General features: G+C 42.7%; 1 protein-coding gene across 1 annotated transcript in view; it reads right to left on the bottom strand.

The window, feature by feature from the left end:
- Positions 1–294: 294 nt before the first annotated feature.
- LOC309547249 (myotubularin-related protein 9-like) overlaps positions 295–24,452 on the bottom strand; it is a 58,095-nt gene continuing 33,937 nt past the window's right edge. The window contains exons 9-11 of the mRNA XM_082247074.1: positions 21,029–21,249; positions 544–695; positions 295–461 (exon numbers count right to left, since the gene is read on the bottom strand). Of these exons, the coding sequence (XP_082103200.1) occupies positions 373–461; positions 544–695; positions 21,029–21,249 (462 nt within the window). The 3' untranslated portion in view covers positions 295–372. The remainder of the gene's footprint in view (positions 462–543; positions 696–21,028; positions 21,250–24,452) is intronic.

The raw sequence follows: 24,452 nt of genomic DNA on the forward strand, positions 1-24,452 counted from the left end.
CAGGAAGTATGTTTTTGGCAGGTTGACGTGAAAAAAAAAAAAAAAAGCCTGAAAATGAATGCTACTACATCTGAGGGCTGGTAAGTTGGAATATATTCAATTTTTGCTTTTGGGTTTAGATACATATTGGTGTTATTTTCCTATAAAGACAGCAGTTTTCATCCATGTTTGACTGCGGTTCATAGTTTTTAACAACATTTTTACATTTTTTTTTAATTTCACCTTTCTGACCATATCTATTTTGGTGTGGAGAAAAAAAAAAATAAATAACATTTTTAATGGCAAACACAATCTTTTTCTATAAATGTCAGCAGCATCAGTGTCAATTTAGAACTTTAAGAAAAGGTGACTCCTTAGGTCTGAGAAAATAACCTATTTGTGCTCTTCACCTAAAAGCTCTTGAATTCTTTGCCAGGCCATTTCTTTGTGTTCTGCAGGCATTAAATAGCGAAGGAAGAAACCTATAAACATATTGGAAAGTATAAATCAGTACATATGAAGAACATTTTTATAAAATAGTTACCATTGTACTTTGCTTCTCACCTTCCCACAGCTGTAAGCTTTGTGGTGCGACTGATGGCCAAATGACCAGTGGGTTTTCTTCATAGACTGGATTCAAAAGGTTTTGCCTCACTGCAAAGTTATTTAGATATCCCCAAAGAGAATGAGTCTGTTCTCGAACTTTACAGAGAGACCTGTTGAAAATAATGTTTGTAGTTTAAAGATGAACAAATCTCTCCTTTTTGCTGTATCACAAAGTTTCACTTTTCTTGAGCAGGTGAATGCTTGTTTTCTGGTCTGTGTAGAATATTAGTTTGGGCTTCCTAATCATACAGCACTTTAAAGATTGGTCAAATTAGTATCTAGATATTTTTGTGCTTCATAAAAAAAATATATGTATCCAGATTGCAAATTATTCCCTCACATATGTAATTATTGATAATGTAACCTAATATCACCTGTTCACTTTGATTTTAAAATGATTTCATAAATAGTTAAAGTGGTTCTAAAGTCAGAAGGTCTTTTTATTTTAATGCATTGTATGCATTAAGATAAAAAAAAACTTGTGTGCAACAGCCCCCCTAATACTAACCTGAGACCCATCTGGATCCAGCGATGTTGCAAGAGAAACTTGGCTGCCTGGGACTCTCTTCTCCTGATTGGCTGAGACACCGCAGCGGACACTATTGGTTCCCACTGGTGTCAAACCAAGTTAGTGAGCCAATGAGGAAAGAGAGGGGACAGGGCTGAGCCACGGCTCTGTGTCTGAATGGGGACACACAGCTGTGTCTTGGCTCAGATGCCCCCAAAGCAAGCTGCCTGCTGTGGGGGCAGGAGTCAGGGGTCGGGAGCGCTGGCGAGGAACCAGAAAAGAGGAGGATCTGGACTCCTGTGCAGCACCACTGCATAGAGCAGGTAAGTATGACATTGTTTGCTGAACACCAGACATGTAAAATACACACTTTTTTTGCGGCTCTGTATTCATTAACCACTAAAGTAGAACAGAAGACAAAACTTTGTTTTTTCTCTTTGGATGGCATAAGAGAGGGTTATAGCTCCCTTTTTTGACATCCTTGTCCCATTCTGAAGGGTTTCCTTCAGTTCCTGTGCCATAGTCCGGAAGTGAGAAGAAATATCTGGTAGTCGCTTTTGTCCCCACTGAATGAATTCACTTCCATACCTGTTCTGGTGACCACTCAATCTATTTTTCTTTTGCTTGTGGAGATAAGGGTCACCAGGACAAATAGGGTGTATCTCCCCAAGGGGAACACAAACCGCAATCAAAATCTGACAGGTGTTCTAGTATCTCTCTAATCTATATAACACTAAAAACAAAAAAATAATTTAGCCTTTAGTTATACTTTTAACACCTGTATAAACCCTATATACCAAAGCAACTTTTGCATTTCTGTTAAGGGTTTATTGGACTATAACTTCATTATATAAATTAAAGTAATACACACTACTTTGTCTTCTATCATGGGTAGGATGAACGGTGTCCGGAAAACGTGCCACCCGCCTTCCCTTGGATGGGATCTGTGCGACTGGGCTTTCACCTAAATTTAGGCTGCGGCCAGCTTGGTGCCTTCCCTGTGGGTGGGGGGGGGGGGGGGGCTTAGGATGTAGCGACCCTACTGGGTCTGCGTCCACGCACTTCGAGTGCTCTCATAGTGAGGATGATTCCTCTTCTACTGCAGCCACGCAGGACTTCCTGATGGCTGCTACACCAACTGGAGGGCTCAAACAAGACCATACTAATTTTGGGGATTTCACCCAAATAAGAATAGTTCTACTTGTTGACGAGGTGGTGTCTCTACTTACCCAAGCACCACTAAAACATTATATAACGACAAGTCAATCCTTGAAAGGCAGGGATGTTTTACTGGCCTACTAGCAAGAACCCTCGAGAGACTTTGATGGGATGTGGCGCGGTGGCACCCTCACCATGTCCTAATTGGAGCAGAGCTTCTTACATCATCACAGCTCTATCTGCGCACTCTTCCCCTTCTTTTGTCAATCAATGATTTTATTATACATGGCTTCTTCAGCGTTTGGAACTGAAACCATACAACTCCACACTTTATACCCCTGAGGAAAGGTGTTTTTCACCTGAAATGTGTCGGGTTTGGAGGAGTTTGTCCCATTAACGTTCCATATACTTCGATGAGCATCCACTGCAAGCCGTTACAATTTTGTTTTGTTTATACATGTTGTACTCTCCATATACTTATGTTTCACATAACCCATCTAAGTATGCATTGTGAACCTCTTCTATAAATGATTGTAATAAACGAGAATTTTTATACATTTGGATGTGTGATTGCCCTTATAGTCCCACCAATTTAGGGGGTTTCTTTTCTACATATGGATGTTATCCTTCCAGGGGGGAAGGGTTCTCATCTTCCACAGGCGCCAGGGGCGAGGTGTCTCGTCACAGAGAGCGGGTTTTTCCAGACCTGCAGATAAGCCTCCTTCTGCCTGAAGGGGCACTCTCACCCGTGTCTGAGGAGGGGGGGGATGTCTTTGCTTCTTCCCGACCCATGGACCTCCCTGATTCAAGACAGGTGGATCCACGAGCTGATTGGGTCTGGCTACAAGATTGAGTTTCGGTCTTATCCTCCAGTGAGGTTCTTTCCTTCCAATCTGCGTTTGTCCCCAGACCACCTGCAGGGTATCTTCGGGTGGGTGAAAGTCTTTCTACTACAAGGAGTGGTTATTCAGGTTCCAAAATCGAAACATTCCCAAGATTTCTAGTCAAACCTGTTTACAGTTCCCAGGAAGGAAAGCAAGGTACGTCCAACCCTGGACCTTAAGGCTTTGAACTGCTTGTGCGGGTACAGAAGTTCCAAATGGGGTCCATTCGTACAGTAGTGGTATCCCCACATCAAGGACGCTTGCCTTCAAATTCCAATATATGTCGGTCATCAGCGTTTTCTCTTCATGCCGTGGGTGAGGCGCATGCTCAATTCATGGCATTACCCTTTGGTCGCCTCAGGTATTCACAAAAATGTTGGCCCCAGTGTTGGCATTGTAGCGGCAGCGGCGGATTACGGTACTGGGTACCTGGACTATCTTCTTCTGCGAGCAGAGTCTCCGACTGCTCTAAAGGACAACTTTGAAATTACTGAGCGAACTCTGTAGAAGTTCGGTTGGAAATTGAATTTCCAAAAATCTGCTCTGGTTTCGTCCACCAAGTTGGACTATCTGGGTTTGACTCTGGATTGACTTCAGCCAGGGTGTTTTTGTTTTTTTTGTTGTTTTTCCAGGGGAACAAAAACTCCAAAGCTGCAGGATGCGACTCGGCTCCTGTTCAGCAGTCGGTCTTCTTTCTGCACTTTCGTGTAGGCGCTCTGTCTACCTTTTGAGGCGGTTTCCGCTTGCACAGTTTCACTTGAGCCTCTGCCGATGCCCCTTGGAGACTTCCTCTCAGAGATTTATTGGCCCAGGGGCCAATCTTCGATCCTGCTTTACAGTTGCTGGCTTTCACGGCTTGGCTGTTGAAAGCCAGGTGTTGAAGGATAGGGGGTTGTCTTAGTTATTCCCACATTGTAACAGGGCTAGAAAATCTACCTCTAGGAAGATTTTAACATCGCGCTGGCAGGCGTACATTGCGTGGTGTCTCTTGGGGTTCATCCCGTTCCATTTTGGTGGCTCCGATTTTGACATTCCTCCAATGAGGTGTTGAGCAGCGCATTGCCTTGGGTACTGTCAAGGGCCAGGTTTTTTGGCTATGCATTCTTTGATTCATACCTTTATTCAGGGGGTTTGCCACTTGGCTCCCCCAGTATGGTCTCCGTTGCTTCCGTGGGATCTCCATTTGGTGCTGTCGGTTCTCCAGTACCCGCCTTTCGGAAATATTTGCGAGCTTCCTCTGCTTACATTGCTCCATAAAGTAGCCTTCTTGGTATCTATTTCTTCTGCACGCAGGGTGTTGGAGCTGGCGGCGTTGTCTTGTCGTTCTCCTTACCTGCTGGTTCACAGAGTTAAAGTGGTGCTTCACCCTTGTCAGTCGTTCCTTCCTAATGTTGTTTCTGGTTTCCATCTGAATGAAGACATTGTGTTGCCTTCCCTGTGTTCTAAGCCTGAACATCCTAAGGAGATTGCCTTGCACTCTCTGGATGTGGGTCGGGCGATCAGGGTGTACCTTGTTTAGGAAAACAGCCTTACTATTTGTCCTTACGGATGGACCTCGCAAAGGGTTGGTTGCATCTACCGTTACCATTTCCAGATGGACAAGACGGGCGGTGGTGCAGGCCTATTCCATCGAGGTTCAGGTTCCTCCATTCCCTGGTAAGGCGCATTCTACACGGGCGCTTAGTGTCTCCTAGGCCTTCCGCCATCAAGCATCAGCGCTGCAGGTTGGCAAGACGGCCACCTCGATCGTCTGTGCACACTTTCACAATATTTTATACAACAGATGTGCTGGCATCTGCAGATGCTGCTTTTGGCCCCAATGTTTTGCAGGCCGCTGTTTGAGAGGATTAGTCCTCTTTGAGGGTGTGTTTTTTTTTTTTTTTTTGTTTTTTTTTTCAGGTGAGCGCCAGTTGTTCCTGGTTAAGCTCAATGTTACCTGGTTGGCTAGGTTTCGCCTTTTGGGAATTTTTTTCTGCCGGTTTTTTTCCCCCACCCCTCATGTTTGAAACTGCTTTTGGATGTCTCAATGGTCAAGAAGATTTTTCAGCTGTGCCTGTCAATGAATGAAAGAGGAAATTGAATTTTTGTCTTACCGTAAAATCCTTTTCTCTGATGTTCATTAACTGACATAGTACCCACCCCTTTATGAGTTGGGTTATTTTTCTTCTGACACTGCTTGCAACTAAACTGAATGCCTATACCAGGAAGTTGGAGTATACCCCTGGGACTGCCCCATAGGTGTGTTTTTTTTTCTGCCTAGTGTTCTATTTCTCTAGGGGGCAGCATAACCCAATGGTCAAGAAGATTCTGGAGCTGTGTCAAGTCAATGAACATCAGAGAAAAGGATTTTACGGTAAGACAAAAATACAATTTTTTTACTTTCTACTATAAAACATTCCCAATAAAATAATTTAAAAATCAAATTTTTGTTTCATTATTTCAGGTCAATATGTATCCCAACAAGTGTATATTGATTGGTTTGCGCAAAAGTTATCTCGTCTACAAATTATATATATTGATTTTTTTTTTCTTACTAGTAATGGCAGCAATCAGCTATTTTTAGCAGGATTGCGACATTGTGGCAGACAGTATGGACACCTAACTGACATTTTTGACACTTTTGGGGAGACCAGTGACATTACTAGAGTAATCATTGCTAAAAATATGCACTGCTACTGTACTAATGACACTGGCAGAGAAGGGGTGAACACCAGGGGCAATCAAAGGGTTAAATGTGTCCCAGGGGGTGCTTTCTAACTGTGTGGGGGAGGGGCTTGCTGAATGAATACAGAGACCTGTGTTCCTAAATAATAGGAACATAGGATCCCTGTGTTACTGACAGAACAGCGGTCAGCCTTGTTTACAATGGCAGAATGCCGTTTTGTCTTTACAGGGAGTGATTATGGGTGCCCAGCGAACGTTGTGGCCGCCGAACCCTTTGATTGGCTCCCCCTGTAGCCAATCTTTGCATGCTGCCCCGCGAGCGGTCCCGTGAAATGACGTACAGTTACCTTGTTTTGCGGGACAGAGCCGACCTGCCGCAGTATATGTACTGCTGGCGGTTGGCAAGTGGTTAATAAACGTCTTATAAACCATACATCAAAGTTGCAGTTTTCTTGACATCAGGTGCTCCTTCTATTTTATCCAAGACTTCTTGCTGAAAAGAATATAAGGTTTTATAGGTAGCAGCCGTAGCCCCCAAGAGGGTCCATCACCACCATCCATTGTTGGGCGCAGCCTTTTGGAAGGCGCCACTTATCATTTAAAAGTTCCGTTTGGGATTAGGAGACTAGCTTTTTATGGAGCCATATGCTATGGCTTATCAATGCTCATGCGAATGAACCTGGCTAGTTTTGCTACCAAAAGGCAATGTCTATCTCATCTAAATTTCAAGATACTCAAGTTTTTTGAGAGTGTGGAAGTTATGCATGAAATCAGCGCAGTCTGTGGTGACCACTTTCCAACAGTGAGTCTTCTGACATTGCTGGATTTCAAACATGGTTTACACGTAAACTCTGCGGTTATAAGGGAGGATCACTTCTTCACTTTGTGACCCAGATGTTCAACCTGTCGTCTGCTCTCAGCATTTGCCAGCCTTTTGGCCACGATTCTGGGGCTGCTTCGTAGCTGGAGTAATTCCTGTTCTAGGATACCTGCACAGCTTACTTTGGAAGAAGCAATCTGCTTCCCTACTGGAGACAAAAGTAGCACTAACGGTGCACATTCTGAAGAGGTTTGGTTGGGATCTGAATCCACAAAAATTGGCTCAGTCCCAACCCAATGTTTGGAATATGTAGACCTGATGCTGGATACTTGCAGGTTACTGTTTTCCTCCATCAGGACAAATGTTTTGCACTTAGGGCTCTGGTGGTCTTGCTCAAGACCCTGAAAATTCCCACAATATTATCCTGTATTGACTGTTTGGGCAGATCTCCATACTGTCCATTATCCTCACTGCAAGACTTTCTGGTGTCCAGGTTCTATGCAAGTTGGACAGGTTCTTTTCTAGGACTAGGGATCATCATGTTTGGCGGGGGATGCTCCGGTTATGCCGTGGGATCAGTTCTCCCTAATTTATGCCTCAGCCATTATAGCCTCTACCTTGTCTGCTTTGCAGGATTACAGTGGAAGAAATTCCAGTGTTTCTCTCTCCAATCTAACCCTTCACTGCCTCTTGACATCCAATATAGCCCATGTCCTCATGCTTTTATGGGAGGCAGATCATCCATCCATCAATCAAGATGGGACATCCCACCCACTGTGTTTTTTTTAGTTACTGATCATGGAGGAGGAGGGAGCGACTGGGCTGTCATTTAGAATTTGTATACACGCCCACATGTGTGATGTTAAAACCATGTGACCTGTATAGCTCAGCTAAAACCAGGAAGCACAAATAAGGACTGAGAAACAATATAGCTAAATAATAAATCTCAATCACCCAGCGCTCTGCACTCCCAGATACACAGTGTGCACCCCAATAAATGAATAATAATTGTTATGAAAAGCTGCCGCCAAAATATTAGATATTGTAACCAGGATGCATATCAACTTAACAAGTATTAAATTAATATCCATAAGCAGCGCTAAAAAAATTATCTCTGTAGAAAATAATTAAAGAAAACATAATCCAAAATAGTCCATGGGATATAAATCCAATAAAGCTCTTTTGGGGTCCAAGTAAGGAGCATTCACCAATGCTGGAACGAGAAAGGTCACTATCCTTTCACCTCACCACGTGAGCCTCTCCCAGAGGAGACGCACTTACCAGATCCTGCTGCAACATGAGCCCATCAGATCCTAACTCCTCCGGACCATAGGACCATCTACGAACACAGACTCTTTACAGCCCTGTTCACCGCTGTCACTATCTCTCACAGGAAGTGCATGGGAAGGAACGAAAAAAGGGCCACATAGAGCAGTATTGCCACTACAACATAACACTTTTATTGGTACTCCGCCCCCCTTCCACAAATGCACTTACAAAACAGAGAAGACAAAACAATGTGGATAAAACCATATAAATCAAGACGCCTTCAGTAGCCTACCGGTCCTCCGTTCGCTCGTCAGCGTTCCGGAAGTGCACGAACAAAGCTGAGGCTGCCGATCAGCGTCCCAGGGCTGTAAAGAGTCTGTGTTCGTGGATGGTCCTATGGTCCGGAGGAGTTAGGAGATTGGATCTGATTGGCTCATGTTGCAGCAGGATCTGGTAAGTGCGTCTCCTCTGGGAGAGGCTCACGTGGTGAGGTGAAGGGATAGAGTGATCTTTCTCATTCCAGCATTGGTGAATGCTCCTTACTTGGACACCAAAAGAGCTTTATTGGATTTATATCCCATGGACTATTTTGGACTGTTTTCGTTAATGATTTTCTACAGAGATCATTTTTTAGTGCTGCTTATGGATATTAATTTAATACTTGTTAAAGTGGAGTTCCACCCTAAATTTATACTTACCTCCATCTTCTCGCTCTGGGTCACCTGAAAAACAAATGGATAATCGTAATTTTTTATTTTTTTTTACTTACCTTGTAGAGAAAATATACTTACTTACCTTACTTCCTTCTTCCTCCCCTCGTCGGCCACGACGATTCGTCACTTCCTGGCGTTTGCAATGATTCCTGGGAGCTGAACGTCATCGCTCCCAGGAATCAATGAGCCTGCACCGGCCCCGACGTCAGTTCCGGTGCGCGCGCGTCATTCCCTTCTAAACAGCTTCTGGGCATGCCCAGAAGCTGTGGAGGGATGATGCGCGCGCACCGGAAGTGACGGCGGGGCCGGTGCAGTGCATCGTGGGACCAAAGAAGAAGGAAGAGGACGCAGAAGAGGATCGCGCTGGCTTCAAGCTGCCAACACCTGAGATGGCAGCGCTGGAGAAGAAATTTTCAAGGTAAGTATTTCTCCTAAAAGGTAAGTGCAACCCGGGACAGATCAGAGGCTAGTCATTGTGGAATGCACTAGCCCTGACTGTCCCGGGGGTATTTTTATTAAAAAAAGTATCCCCTTAGTGAAACTCCGCTTTTTAAGTTGATATGCATCTTGGTTACTAAAACCAGGAAGTGTTCTCTCCAGCAATAGAGTCCAAACTGAGCATGTGCAGCTGAACTACACTTACTGTGTCTCATCTGGACTTGTCGAGAGTGAACATGCAGGAGGGGGAGGATCTGTGCATACAGGATCACACAGCCTTTTTACACAATGCAGAGGATTAATCACTTAAGTTACACAGTGAGTAGAACAAGCATGCTATTCTGCATATACAGACTGATTTTACTGTTGTGGGTTTAGTAACACTTTAACTTGACTTCTTTGTATTGCAGAATAGTCCATTTGAACCCATCTGGGATATTCCTTTAGTCCTTGCGACTTAAAAGGTTATATTTCTCATTCCTGTTACTTTCGGCTCACAGAGTTCTGACATTTGCTGTTCTTTTCTGTGGGAATAATGTTCCTGGCACTTTTCCATGACAAGGTGGTGTTTCAGCTTCAGCTGTCAGTTTTACTATTCTTTTTGTACCATCTCAAACATCTCAGTATGTAGCCTTCTTTGGTGCCTAAGCAGTAGAGGCTTGGGTACAAGGTTTTTAGAGGTAAACCAAAAATCCCATTATTTTTTCAGGGCAAACAAGGCGCAGGGCTGGTGATCTTGCTCTGCAAAAACAAAATTTCTCTCAATCTATAGACAAATATGCCATTTTTCTACTTTTAACCACCTAAAAAATTGTGTTATTGTAGATAAAATGTATAAATTTTCTAGAATGTTTCTAGTATATAATGACACTACAATTATGTTTCTAGTACAAATCCTTGTAAAGATAGTTATAAGTGAATGAAAGGCTTTTTTCAGTTTTGCACATTTTTTTTTCTACTGTGACACAGAAGAAAAAATGTATTAAAGGTTAAGTTCACCTTTTAATACATGTTATACCAGTATCCAGGGTGTAACATGTCGCTAAACAAGCAGCCTCCCCCCCCCCTTTGTGACAGCGGACCAGGGATCTTCTCCCCGCACCGATTGTCACAATTTAAAATAAAAAAACTGCAGCCATGCGGGGCTCCGCCCACCCGGACACATCTTTCTTTCTTTCACAGAGCTCTGTGAATAGGAAAACTACAATTACTGTTAACCATTGCTGCTGACAGCTTGTAGTTCATTGATTTTTTCCTGTCATTCAGTTACTGCCTGCACAGATCAGCTACAGGCAGACTGCTACAATGATAGTCTGCAGGAGCCTGAGATTGCACCTGTAATATGCTGACTGGGGGTGCAATGCTTTACAGGCTCCTGTTAAAAAAAAAAATGCAGATTTTTTTAACCTGCAAAGTGATGTGCATTTATTTTTTTCCACAAGGGTAAACTTAGCTTTTAACACAATAAAAAAAAAAAAACTAGGTTAAAATGTTATGTGATTTTAAAAATAGAAATAAAAAAAAAAAAGCAAAAAGCTTCAGAAGATAATTACATTTAACTAATTTTAAGAATAGATAATATAGAAACATATATAACTTTTTTGCTTGTCAAGCTGCTTTAGGTTACGGTACATCATATGCAGATAGACGTTCAACCATTGAAACTGTAGGTGAATAAAACAATACAGATAAATACATTATAACAAAATTGTTCCTTTGGAACTTTGTAATAACTGTTCACTAGTGTGACTAGGTTCACACTGGTGCATAGAAAACACTGCATGTCATTTGCACAGGAATCGCACTGCATTCCTGTGTATATCACATGCAATGTCTGTGCACATTTAGGATATAGTCACTGTACCTACAGGTAAGCCTTATTATAGGATTATCTGTAGGTAGAAGATAAAAAGTGAAGTTTACTACCACTTAAACTTTTTGTAGAACCACTTATTTATGAATTTCAAGATTTTCATCCTAATTTGGAGCTGCAACCATTCTGCTTTGATGTACCCTAAGGGCCACTTCAAAATGGAATGTAGTGTGGGAGAGGGGCATTCTGTGTGTGCTTCCTGCACCACATGCAAGACGTGAGTTGGTGCCAGTAACTATTAATGGCACCCCAAATGCTGCGTTTTCAGCCATCAAGCCTGGAGACTGCAGTGCCATGTGGTTTGGTGGAGCAGGATTTGCAAAAGTAGTGCTTGCAAATGAATGGACTTTTAAAACTGGAATGTGCACATCAGTGTGAACCAGCCCTGAGCGTCAGTGCTGGCAGTGTTGTTCACTATGTATAAGTAGTTATCTTAGAACTGGGCAGAGGTATGTTTTAAGCTGCTTCACCCATACCACTAAGCGTTAGTTGGACTTCATTAAAAAAGCTGCAATCATTAATTGTAAAGTCGTAAAGGTAAAAGGCATTCTCTGCATTAATGAGAAGTTCCAGCCACCTGTGAAAAAAATAAGTCAGCAACTACAAAAACTGTAGCTGCTGACATTTAAAAAACAGCCACTCACCTGTCCTACCATCCAGTGGTGCACTCAGCCTATCTGTTTAAACCCACTGTCTTTCCTCGGAAGCTCCGGCATCTTGACTATGGGCACCCGGCTGTGACAGCTTGCGGCTTCACAGCCGGGTGCCCAATGCGCATGCGCGAGTCGTGCTGCGCATCGTGAACGATGGATGCAGCATTCTGGGACCTGTCAGTGTCCCAGAAGACTGCAGGGGGGGGGGGGGAGGGAAGAGAACTTCTGTCAAAATCGGGTACCCTTCTCCCCTCCCCGCTTCTCAAAAGTGCCAATTGTGCAAGAGGAGCGGGGGACCAGTCCTTAAAGCGGAACTTTCCCTTTTGGGTGGAGCTCCACTTTAAGGTTAAAAAAAAAAAAACTTTTAATAGTTGCTCCCCAAATTCCCCTCCTAATTACTCACCTGAGCCTGATCTCGGTCCAGCACTGTGCATGTCTGCAGCAGTGCTCCTCCCCTATCCCCACTCTCACAGGCTTGGGTGAGAGCAACCGGAGCCATTGGCTCCTGCTGCTGTCAGTCAAAACCTGTGAGCAGAGAGCAGGGGAAGGGGCCAAGCCTCACTGTGTGTGTCAATGGACACAGAGCTGGGGTTGGGATTGAGCATGTACGAGTGCCCCCATAGGAAGAGGCTTTCTTTGTGAGCAGTCGGCGGAAGGGGGGAAAAAACCAAGAGCACTAGCGGGGGAACCCAGAGGAGGAGGGTGGGAGCTGCTCTGTGCAAAACCATTGCACAGAGCAGGTAAGTATGACATTTATTATTTTAATTAAAGTCTTAAAAAAAAAAACACGTTTTTGGAAAGAAAGTATTGTACCACGAAAGAGTTCACAGACTCGTTAGGGAGGAGACCATTCTGTGGAGTGCTGTCTATAGAACAAAAAAGCGCAACTAGGTGATTTTCGTGCTGCACAGGAAATTGCATAACAAGTGAGAAGATTGCTGGGTGCACAGCAGAAACAACTTAGATATCTTGGTACATTGAGGCTCGGTTAACATACAGTCAGGTCCACAAATATTGGGAAATTGACACAATTCTAATCTTTTTGGCTCTATATACCACCACAATTAATTAGAAATGAAACACACAAGATGTGCTTTAACTGTAGACTTTCAGCTTTAATTTGAGGGTATTTACAGCCAAATCAGGTGAATGGTGTAGGAATTACAACAGTTTGTATATGTGCCTCCCACTTTTTAAGGGACCAAAAGTAATGGGACAGATTAACAATCATAAATCATTCTTTCACTTTTTAATACTTGGTTGCAAATCCTTTGCAGTCAATTACAGCCTGAAGTCTGGAACGCATAGACATCACCAGACGCTCGGTTTCATCCCTGGTGATGCTCTGCCAGGCATCTACTGCAACTTTCTTCAGTTCCTGCTTGTTCTTGGGGCATTTCCCTTTAGTTTTGTCTTCAGCAAGTGAAATGAAAAATATTGCCCGAAACACTTCAGAATTCATCCTGCTGCTTTTGTCAGCAGTCACATCATCAATAAATACAAGAGAACCAGTTCCATTGGCAGCCATACATACCCACGCCATGACACTACCACCACCACGCTTCACTGATGAGGTGGTATGCTTTGGATCATGAGCAGTTCCTTTCCTTCTCCATACTTGTCTCTTCCCATCACTCTGGTACAAATTGATCTTGGTCTCATCTGTCCATAGAATGTTGTTCCAGAACTGTGAAGGCTTTTTTAGATGTTGTTTGGCAAACTCTTATCTGGCCTTCCTGTTTTTTGAGGCTCACCAATGGTTTACATCTTGTGGTGAACCCTCTGTATTCACTCTGGTGAAGTCTTCTCTTGATTGTTGACTTTGACACACAAACACCTACCTCCTGGAGAGTGTTCTTGATCTGGCCAACTGTTGTGTGGGGTGTTTTCTTCACCAGGGAAAGAATTCTTGGGTCATCCACCACAGTTGTTTTCCATGGTCTTCTTGGTCTTTTGGTGTTGCTGAGCTCACCGATGCGTTCTTTCTTTTTAAGGATGTTCCAAACAGTTAATTTAGCCACACCTAATGTTTTTGCTAACTCTCTGATGGGTTTGTTTTGTTTTTTCAGCCAAATGATGGCTTCCTTCACTGATAGTGACAGCTCTTTGGATCTCACATTGACAGTTGACAGCAACAGATTCCAAATGCAAATAGCACACTTGAAATGAACTCTGGACCTTTTATCTGCTCATTGTAAATGAGATAATGAGGGAATAACACACACCTGGTCATGGAACAGCTGAGCAGCCAATTGTCCCATTACTTTTGGTCCCTTAACCACTTTACCACCGGAGGATTTTGCTGTCTTACGTCCAGGCCACTTTTTGCGATTCGGCGCTGTGCGACTTTAACTGACAATTGCGTGGTCGTGCGACGCCGTACCCAAACAAAATTTACGTCCTTTTTTTCCCACAAACAGAGCTTTCCTTTGGTGGTATTTGATCACCTGTGCGCTTTTTACTTTTTGCGCTATAAACAAAAAAAGAGCGTTTATTTTGAAAAAATAACAATATTTTTAACATTTTTTTAATATGAAAATGTAAAAATCAAATTTTTTTAAAATTTTTGGCCAATTTGTTTTCTGCTACCTATGTTTGGTAAAAAAAATCACGATAAGCGTATTTTGATTGGTTTGCGCAAAAGTTATTGCATTTACTAACTACGGGAAAGATTTCTGTCATTTTTGGTGTTTTTTTTTTTAACGCGTAATGGCGGCGATCTGCGATTTTTTTTTTTTTTTTTTTTTTTTTTTGCGGGACTGCGACATTGCGGCGGACAGATCGGACCCTTGACTGACATTTTTGACACTTTTGGGGGTACCAGTGACATTACTGCAGTATCGGTGCTATAAATATGCACTGTTACAGTAAAAATGACACTGGCAGTGAAGGGGTTAATTTTATTGGAGAGGGAGGGGTTAATGTATGCCTGGTGCTTACTGACGTGTGGGGGGGAGGTGACTATGTGACAGAAGGACAGATCGGATGTTCAGCTATGCTGAACACTCCGATCTGTCAGTCCCTGTCACTTAGGAGATCCGCCCGCTCTGTTTACACAGGCGGGCGGATCTCCTCACTCGATTCCCCGACGATCGGGGAAGAGCGGCGGCGATCGCCGCTGCTCCTCCCCTGGCCCGACTTCCGCTGTGACTGAAAACAGCGGGAGCGCGCCTCCGGCGGCACGCGAGTGCCGCCTACAGGGGGAGGAGTCCAGCGACGTAGGTCTACGTCGCTGGACGGGAACGAGCCACTGTGCCGCAGTAGCAGCACAGTGGCTGGAGTTAAAGTGGTTAAAAAGTGGGAGGCACATATACAAACTGTTGTAATTCCTACACATTTCACCTGATTTGAATGTAAATACCCTCAAATTAAAGCTGAAAGTCTCTAGTTAAAGCACATCTTGTTTGTTTCATTTCAAATCCATTGTGGTGGTGTATAGAGCCAAAAAGATTAGAATTGTGTTGATGTCCCAATATTTATGGACCTGACTATATATGCGATGTGGGAACCCTGCGAATCCACTGCGGGTTCCTGCATCGCATTCAACTCTCAGGCAGTTCACACTGCCATATGCAAATTGCTGGGGGTGTCAATACATAGTTAACATCACCTCCAGATCAGTTCGCATATCGCAGTGCGAACTGACAGTTCGGACATGAATCGGATCGCATTGGTGTGAATGCTGCTGCAGACCCAAAAAAAAGGGTCCTGTGCATGTTCAGTCTAAAACAGATACGAATTCAGCCATACAATCTGTATGGTTGAATTTGCATCGCACAGACATCCAATGTGATTTTTCAGAGCAGTGCGCTCCGAATCACATGCAATGTCTGTCATTGCTATAGTGTGAACCGGGGCTTAGATGCTTAGAAATGTTATTTGATTAGGATCCCTATTGTGCTGGAAATATTTAATTGATTATAGAAGACATGTAATACACTACCCGACCAAAGGCACCAACATATGGTATTGTGGTCATTCCACTACTGACACACAAGTGTCATATTTGGAATGTGAAGCCGCTGACCTCTGAGGATCCATCAATCCAAGATTAGTCAACTTGATCAGTTTCTACTTTCATGAAATGTTTTATGAGTTCTTAAAGTAAAGCTATTGTGGAAGAAATTAGGGGTATAATATTAACCACTTTTAGACCGGAAGGATTTGCCCCCTTAATGACCAGGCCCTATTTTGCGATTCCGCACTGCGTTACTTTAACGGACAATTGCGCGGTCATGCGATGCTGAACCCAAACTAAATTTATGTCCTTTTTTCCCCACAAATAGAGCTTTCTTTTGGTGGTATTTGATCACCTGTGCGATTTTTATTTTTTGCACTATAAACAAAAAAAGAGCGACAATTTAAAAAAAAAAACAATATTTTTCACATTCTGCTATATGACATTCTCAAAAAAAAATAATTTAAAATCAAAATTTTTTAACATTTTAGGCCAATTTGTTTTCTGCTACATATTTTTGGTAAAAAAAAATTGCAATAAGCAAATTTTGATTGGTTTGCGCAAAAGTTATCGTGTCTACTAACTACAGGAAAGATTTATGTCATTTTTATTGTTTTTTTTTTACTAGTAATGGCGGCGATCTGCGTTTTTTTGCGGGACTGCGACATTGTGGCAGACAGATTGGACCCCTAACTGACATTTTTTACTCTTTTGGGGGGACCAATGACATTACTACAGTAATCAGTGCTAAAAATATGCACTGTTACTGTAATAATGACACTGGCAGGGAAGGGGTTAACACTGTTGGCGATCAAGGGGTTAAATGTATGCCTCATGCTTACTGACGTGTGTGGGGGAGTTCTGTGACAGACACAGAGATCGCAGGTTCAGCAATGCTGAATCCTGTGATCTCCTCCTGTCTGTCACTGAGACGACCCCCCTGCTTTGCTTACATAAGCAGGCGGGTCTTTTCACCGTTTCCACGACGATCGGGGGAGGGAGGCGGCAATCGCTGCCTCTCCTCCCCCGGCCCGACTCCCACTGTGTCAAAACATGGAATCATATGAACTCCAGCGACGTAGGTCTATGTTGATGGACCCAGGAGAGCTGCATTGCCACAGTAGGATTACTGTGAGCAGTTGGCAAGTGGTTAATTAGCTCTTAAAATGCTAGTTGATTGGCTTTCCTGTTGAAACTCTGGATAGTGTGGGAAAGGGTTAGTCTTTATTGCATGTTCTCCCTTTGCTTTCCTTCAGCACTCTGGTTTGCTCCCACACTTTTAAGATGGCCTATGATTCTTTGTTTCACTGGTCTGATTGGCTCATGGCCCTAGGGTGTGTGCATTTACGCATGTGAGGGACCTTATATTGTAAAGCCTAGTACACACGATCAAAAAATCATTGGAAAAAATACCACTTTGGAAGCGATTGTACGATAATCTAATCGTTTGTACACAGCTTTCGAGAGCCGATCAGGTCAGGTCTTGCAAAATTATCTGATGGGACAAGAAAAGTTTTTTTGTTCGATACCAGACCGTACAGTTTTCGTCCGAAAATACTATAAAAATACAATACATCACTTCTGAAATTTTATTCTGTCGCACAAGGATTTTCATAGCTTTAGTAGCCTCTTCATTTTCGATATGGAGACTAGCATGCAACAAAAAAATAAAAAGGACGATCATTTGTACGATAATCTCACCAGGCTTAATTCTCTGAGGGCAGGTACTGATGTGAATGTAAAGTGTGTAACGAGCTGCGGATATTATGGGCACTGTAATAAATCAAATACTATTTCTGAAAATACTAGGGAGGTTCTTCATCACTTACAGTGCCTTGAAAAAAGTATTCATGCCCCTTGAAATTTTCCACATTTTGTCATGTTACAACCAAAAATGTAAATGTATTTATTGGGATTTTATGTGATAGACCAACACAAAGTGGCACATATTTGTGAACTGGAACGAAAATGATAAATGGTTTTCAAATTTTTTTACAAATAAATATCTGAAATGTGTGACGTGCATTTGTATTCAGCCCCCTTTACTCTGATACCCCTAACTAAAATCTAGTGGAACCAATTGCTTTCAGAAGTCACCTAATTAGTAAATAGAGTCAACCTGTGTGTAATTTAATCTCAGTATAAATAAAGCTGTTCTGTGAAGCCTCCAGAGGTTTGTTAGAGAATCTTAATGAATAAACAGCATCATGAAGGCCAAGGAACACAGCAGACAGGTCAGGGATAAAATTGTGGAGATATTTAAAGCAGGGTTAGTTTATAATATTAATTAAAATATCCCAAGCCTTGAACATCTCACAGAGCATCTTTCAATCCATCATCCGAAAATGGAAAGAGTATGGCACAACTGCAAACCTACCAAGACATGGCCATCCACCTAAACTGAGAGTCTGGGCAAGGAGAGCAATTATCAGAGAAGCAGCCAAGAGGCCCATGGTAACTCTGGAGGAGCTGTAGCAATCCACAGCTCAGGTGGGAGAATCTGTCCACAGGACAACTATTAGTCGTGCGCTCCACAAATCTGGACTTTATGGAAGAGTGGCAAGAAGAAAGCCATTGTTGAAAGAAAGCCATAAGAAGTCCTGTTTGCAGTTTGTGAGAAGCCATGTGGGGGACACAGAAAACATGTGGAAGAAGGTGCTCTGGTCAAATAAGACCAATATTGAACCGTGAAACATGGTGGTGGCAGCATCATGTTGTAGGGATGCTTTTCTTCAGCAAGGACAGGGAAGCTGGTCAGAGTTGATGGGAATATGGATGGAGCCAAATACAGGGCAATCTTAGAAAAAACCTGTTAGAGTCTTTAACCACTTCCCCCCCGCCCACCGCACATTTACTGCGGCACTCAGGCACTCCTGGGCAAAGTGACGTAGTACTACGTCGCTCGCTCAGGAGACTCTACGGAGCTTGTTAGACTCTGGAGAGCCAGCGCGTGTGCCCGGTGGCTCCGATGGCCGCCGGCCACTCGCGATCTCCCGCAGCAGAGAGAGAAAGACAGACGGCTGATGTAAACACAGCCGTCTGTCATTCTGCCTGAAGTGATCACAGAGGCTATGTGATCCTGCTATATATAGGATCGCATGTCTTTGTTATTACTTCACAAGCCACGCCCCCTGACAGTTAGAATCATGCCCCTAGGGACACATTTAACTCCTTGATCACCAGAACAGTTAACCCCTTCCCTACCAGTGTCATTTTTACAGTAACAGTGCATATTTTTAGCACTGATTACTGTAGTAATGTCACTGGTACCCCCAAAAGTGTCAAAAATGGCAGTTAGGGGTCCGATCTGTTCGCCGCAATGTCGCAGTCCCGCAAAAAAAAACGCAGATCGCCGCCATTACTAGTAAAAAAAAAAACAATAAAAATGACATAAATCTTTCTCGTAGTTAGTAAATGCAATAACTTTTGCGCAAACCAATCAAAATACGCTTATTGCGATTTTTTTTTTACCAAAAATATGTAGCAGAAAACAAATTGGCCTAAAATGTTAAAAAAGCTCTGTTTGTGGGGAAAAAAAGGACGTCAATTTCGTTTGGGTACATCGTCGCACGACCGCGCAATTGTCCATTAAAATCACGCAGTGCTGAATCGTAAAATAGGGCCTGGTCATTGAGCAGCCAAATCCTCCGGGGCTAAAGTGGTTAAAAGACTTGAGACTGGGGCAGAGGTTCATCTTCCAGCAGGACAAGGCCCCTAAACGTACAGCCAGAGCTACAATAAAATGGTTTAGATCAGGCATGTCCAACCTGCGCCCGGGGGCCGCATGCGGCCTGGAATCACAGGCAATGCGGCCCACTGCCCTCTGACAATTTTTATTTTTTTTTGCTGGGGAGGAAGGAAGTCGAGTCGGGGGCACGGCCACAGAGGTTTCCAACTAACTGTAGGCAGAGCGGGGAGGGCGCAGCAGCGTTTTATTACTTATATACCTTACCTATAGTATATACTTTATATGCGGCCCGAGAAAATTTCTCTACACTCAATGTGGCCCAGAGAAGCCAAAAGGTTGGACACCCATGGTTTAGATCAAAGCATATTCATGTGTTAGAATGGCCCAGTCAAAGTCTAGACCTAAATCCAATTGTGAATCTGTGGCAAGACTTGAAAATTGCTGTTCACAGACGCTCTCCATCCAATCTGGCAGAGCCTAAACTATTTTTCAAAGAAGAATGGGCAAAATCTTCACTCTCTAGATGTGCAAAGCTGGTGGCGAAAATTTCAGAGGGTACTAAAACTTTTGCAAGGCACTGTGTGTGTGTGTGTGTGTGTGTGTGTGTGTGTGTGTGTGTGTGTGTGTGTGTGTGTGTGTGCTCCAAAACATGAAGTGAGCAACATTTCTTCAACGGAGGCACATACATATAACATTTTTTTCTTTATAAAGAAGATTGAGAAAGGGAGAGAACCTCCCAGTTTTTTTTGCTGTCTGTGCCTCCTTTAGAGTCATACAGTATTTCTGTTTAGGCACCAGAAAATAAAATAAAGTGAAACCTTCCCAATAGTGACAAGGATTACAATAAAAACCTGACAGAAGTTATACTCCTTTCCTGAGTTGGGCATAAATTCTGAGTCATGACCCTGGAACAATTGTGGACCACAATAGCAAAGCAACTAGCATTTTCAGAGGGAGGACTCAGCTTCCCTCCAAAATTACTTCCTTGACAAATTTCTGATAAGTCATCCTACATATTGTGGGTATTTTGCGGGCTGTGAATTTAAAAGTGTAGTTTCAGAAAAGCAACCAGTTAGACTTGAACTGTTTAAAAATCTTAAAACACCTCTGATATGGTCTGTTATAGAGGCACACTGCTGCCATGCCATATCCCACCGATTTTCAGATGCCATTGCAATGAGATGATCAATGTTATTAACATAACCTATCAGTGGGTGTATAATCTCTCCAAAATTAAGAAAAGTCCCCTCTCAGACAGTTTACTAGAGCAGATGTCTCTGTTGGAAAATATTCCCCCTATTTCTCTTCCAGTGACAACTTTAAAACCTTAAATTTCCCATCACTTTCTGGTCCAGTGGCAATGGTCACCAGGACAGATAAAAAGTATGAAATATTCTGTGGCAGGCATTAATAAAAAACGTGATAGGAGTTTTAACACACTCTTTAAAAGAAAAAAAGATATTTGAGTTTAGATATATAGTTCACTGTTGAGCACAAATAATTTGATTGCTTTTTCCAAACAGCCCAAAGTTACAGCCAGTGATAATTTTACTACAGGAGACCCAACTCAGTAGTGTGATTACTAAGGGCATGCCTTATAAAGCAGCAGTATGACAACATACTGATTTTAAGAACAGATGTTATACTTTTAATAATAAAGTGGAATAGAGCCTTACGGAATTTGAGCCTTTAGAAGAGGTTTCCCCACTTTACTGAAAAGCAAATGTGGCAGATAAACATCGAAGGCACAACTGTATTATGTATTATGATTTTCTAAAATAAAAAAAAATACTGGTTAGCTATCAATCCATACCCACCTTTCTTTTTCATTGTTGCACAAGAAAGTGCCATACTCTGAACTGTATACATGGGTTGCCAGCATGCACAAAAAATTCTCATTAAATTCCATTGCCCTAGGAAATTGCCGAGTAAGTTGCCAGCAGCAGTCCAGGAAAAGCAGGAAAGTGGGTGACTCCTGCTGAGCCCGCTCCTGTGACCACCCAGATCGGGCACAACGCAGCTGGAATGGGTGTCCTGCCTGAAACAAAGATAGGTGAATCAACATTATTTAGCATTCATATGGAATACAGTTGAAGGTGCTACTTCATACATGGGTTTTAAATAGATTAGGGAAGTTTAGCTCCTCTGTCAAATTTCTATCTTCTCAAACACTAGAAACACACTTCTTGGTATGCGAGTGTGCCTAGGCATTTCTGTGCCTACAGCCTCATAGTTTAATATCTACTTTGTGAATCTTGGTCACTGCTGCCTTTGACTGATAATCTCGGGAGATTTGAAGTGAGATTTTTTTTATGTCACTACTGTGCTACCCAATGGTGTCCTTTCTAGAGGCTTTGACGTGAGAAAGGAAAGTCCTACCTATACCAAGAAAGATGCCTCCAGGAAAAGACACAGTACATAACAAGGTATTGTAAGTCAGTAATGGGGACATGCAGCACTGCTCACTAATACCTTGCCGTCTGCCTGTTTTTTATTGGGCATAGCTTCCAGAGGTCAGCTCCTCTTTAATGTTTTCCCTCTTTGAAGTGCATTTTCCATCTATTTCATTGCAGAATGCTCTAGGGAGCCAGTGACCATGCATTAAGTCCCTTGCAGATTTTTCAAAGAAATCTATAGATAATGCAGAAGATAACAGAAGCTAAAAAGAGCATTTCTTTATCATATATTCAAAGATATAGGGTTTTGACAGTTGTTGGGATTCCCTGATGCAGTTACACCCCAGAATAAGACTGTGTCTGGATTGGTGGATCTCCTCTTGAATGCTGGAAATGGGAAAATCATTCCTCCTTTTTTCCCAGAGAATCCTGACGACGGATGCGAGCCCGTGGGCTGGGGAGAAGTTCTGGACAATATCTCAGTCCCTGGAATTATTCACCGCAGGACAGGGGGGGGTCTATTTTGCTCTGCTGCATCGGTTGGTGCAGCTGGAGGGCCTACTTGTAAGGGTTCAGTTGGACAACGCCACAATGGTGGCTATTATTTATCATCAGGGAGGCACCAAAAGTCAGGCTGCTCAGGATTTCTGACATGGAAAATTGGCAGGCAGACTTTCTCAGCTGTCAACAACTAACTTTTCACACAAAGATGTTTGAGAAACCCTGAAGAAGCTGGGGAAACCCAGATGTGGATCTCCTGGTCCAGGTCCAGGTTTAATGCGAAGCTGGACAAATTCATATCCAGGACCAGGGATCCCTGAGCATTCCCAGTGGATACTCTAGAGATTCTGTGGGATCAGTTCTCCCTAATTTATGCTTTTCCATGATTAGTCTTCTACCTAATCTGCTTTGCAGGATTCTGGTGAAAGTCATTATGGTAATTCTGAGTTAAAAAAAGACTAGTGCGCTAAAATAAATATACATGTACAAACATAATAAATTATGATAGTGATGTGATACGCAAAAAATATTATATCCCTTGAAAATAGTCCATAAACCAAAAAAGTGCAGGAAAATGAACTGCAAATAGTGCCTTAAAAAAATACAAAAAATGCTCAGAACAAATGCGATAAAAAGTCTTTGATAAACAGTGTAGTGACAATCGAGCCTTAAAATGAAATCAAACGAACCATTCCTTGTTGTTAAGTGAATTCACACAACTTGTATTACCAAGTGCTGCATGCAGACCCACTGTGATAAAACAGAGGAATGGTTGGCTGCTTTCCAGAGAGACATAGACAGAAAGCCTCCAGGCTCCTGGGACAGGTCCTCTAATCCCAGTTAACTCGCTCTGAGGGGAAACGCGTCCGGTGGAGCAGCCGCGTCGTCCCCATGCACGGTCTGTACTGCAGGCGGCCGTGCACATTTGTTTATGCTGTCTTTCGTCTACTTAAATTTAAGTGCAACTATTTAATCAATAAAAAGATGTTTTTAGAGGTAATGCACTATTAGTCTTTCCATTCATTTGCATATGAGTTCTGGAAAGCCCTGAATACATATCAAACATCTCAATCCACGGATTGCCGTTATCTAAAGAGATTATATTTTCTGCTGGGGCCAGTGTTTGTCCAAAGTGTATGATAACTACAGGCTTTCTGTCTATGTCTCTCTGATAAGCAGCCATCCATTCCTCTGTTTTATCATGGTGGGTCTGCATGCGGCACTTGGTAATACAAGTTGTGTGAATTCACATAACAACAAGGAATCGTTTGTTGGATTTCATCTTAAGGCTCCATTGTCACGACACTGTTTATCAAAGACTTTTTATCGCATTTGTTCTGAGCATTTTTTGTATTTTTTAAGGCACCATTTGGGATTCACTTTCCTGCACTTTTATGGTTTATGGACTATTTTCAAGGGATATAATATTGTTTACGTGTCACATCACTGTTATAATTTATTATGTTTGTACATGTATATTTAATTTTAGCACACTAGTCTTTTTTTCACTCATCCATTCTAGGTGCTGCTAACTGACTTTCAGGCTAGCGCTTCCTTTCCATCATTTACCCATTCTGGTTATTCTGTTTACCCCTGCCTTGCTCAAGAGCAAGTGGTATTCTGGCATCGTATACTTGTTGGCGTACAACCTATGGACCCTTCTAGACCAAACTGACCTCCTGATGCAAGGTCTAATCTTCCATCCTTCTTTACAGTTGCTGGCTTTAACAGTATGGCTGTTGAAGCTAAAGTCCAGAGAGACAGGGGTATCTCTGATTCGGTTATTCGTATCCTGCTGAAGGCTAGTAAGGCGACTTCAAGGGAGATTTATCACAGGAATGAGGCTCCGGGACTTCATACTGATAAATATGTTGTGGGTTGCATCCTGGCATTTCTCCAATCTGGAGTTGACTAGGTTGTATGTATGGTTGTGTTGGTGCTTCCTTGGCAATTTGACACCAGGCTTTGGTAGTTCAAGCTTGCGAGGCTGCCACCTCGTCTTAGGATCATACAAAGCTCTACCAAGCGGATATCATAGCCTTTGAGGATGCAACTTTTGGTCTGTGTGTTTTTCAGGCTGCTGGTTGAGGTTCTTACCTGCTCCGGTTTGGTTGTTTGGGGCCTGTTGGCTTATTGCCATGTTACCCTCCCCTTATATTCAGTGCTTTGGGACAACAATGTGGTAATGGATATGGAGATACCATTTTTTCTCCTGGGATGTACAATACAATAAGGGGATTTTTGGTTTACCTGTAAAATAATTTTCTTGTGATTTTATCACATGACAGTCATGGACCTCTTTTTTTTTTTGTTGTTAATGGTTTGGTAAATAACCGGAAACCAT

Source organism: Pelophylax lessonae, assembly GCF_965119305.1.
Source record: "Pelophylax lessonae genome assembly, chromosome: 2".
NCBI lineage: Eukaryota > Metazoa > Chordata > Amphibia > Anura > Ranidae > Pelophylax > Pelophylax lessonae.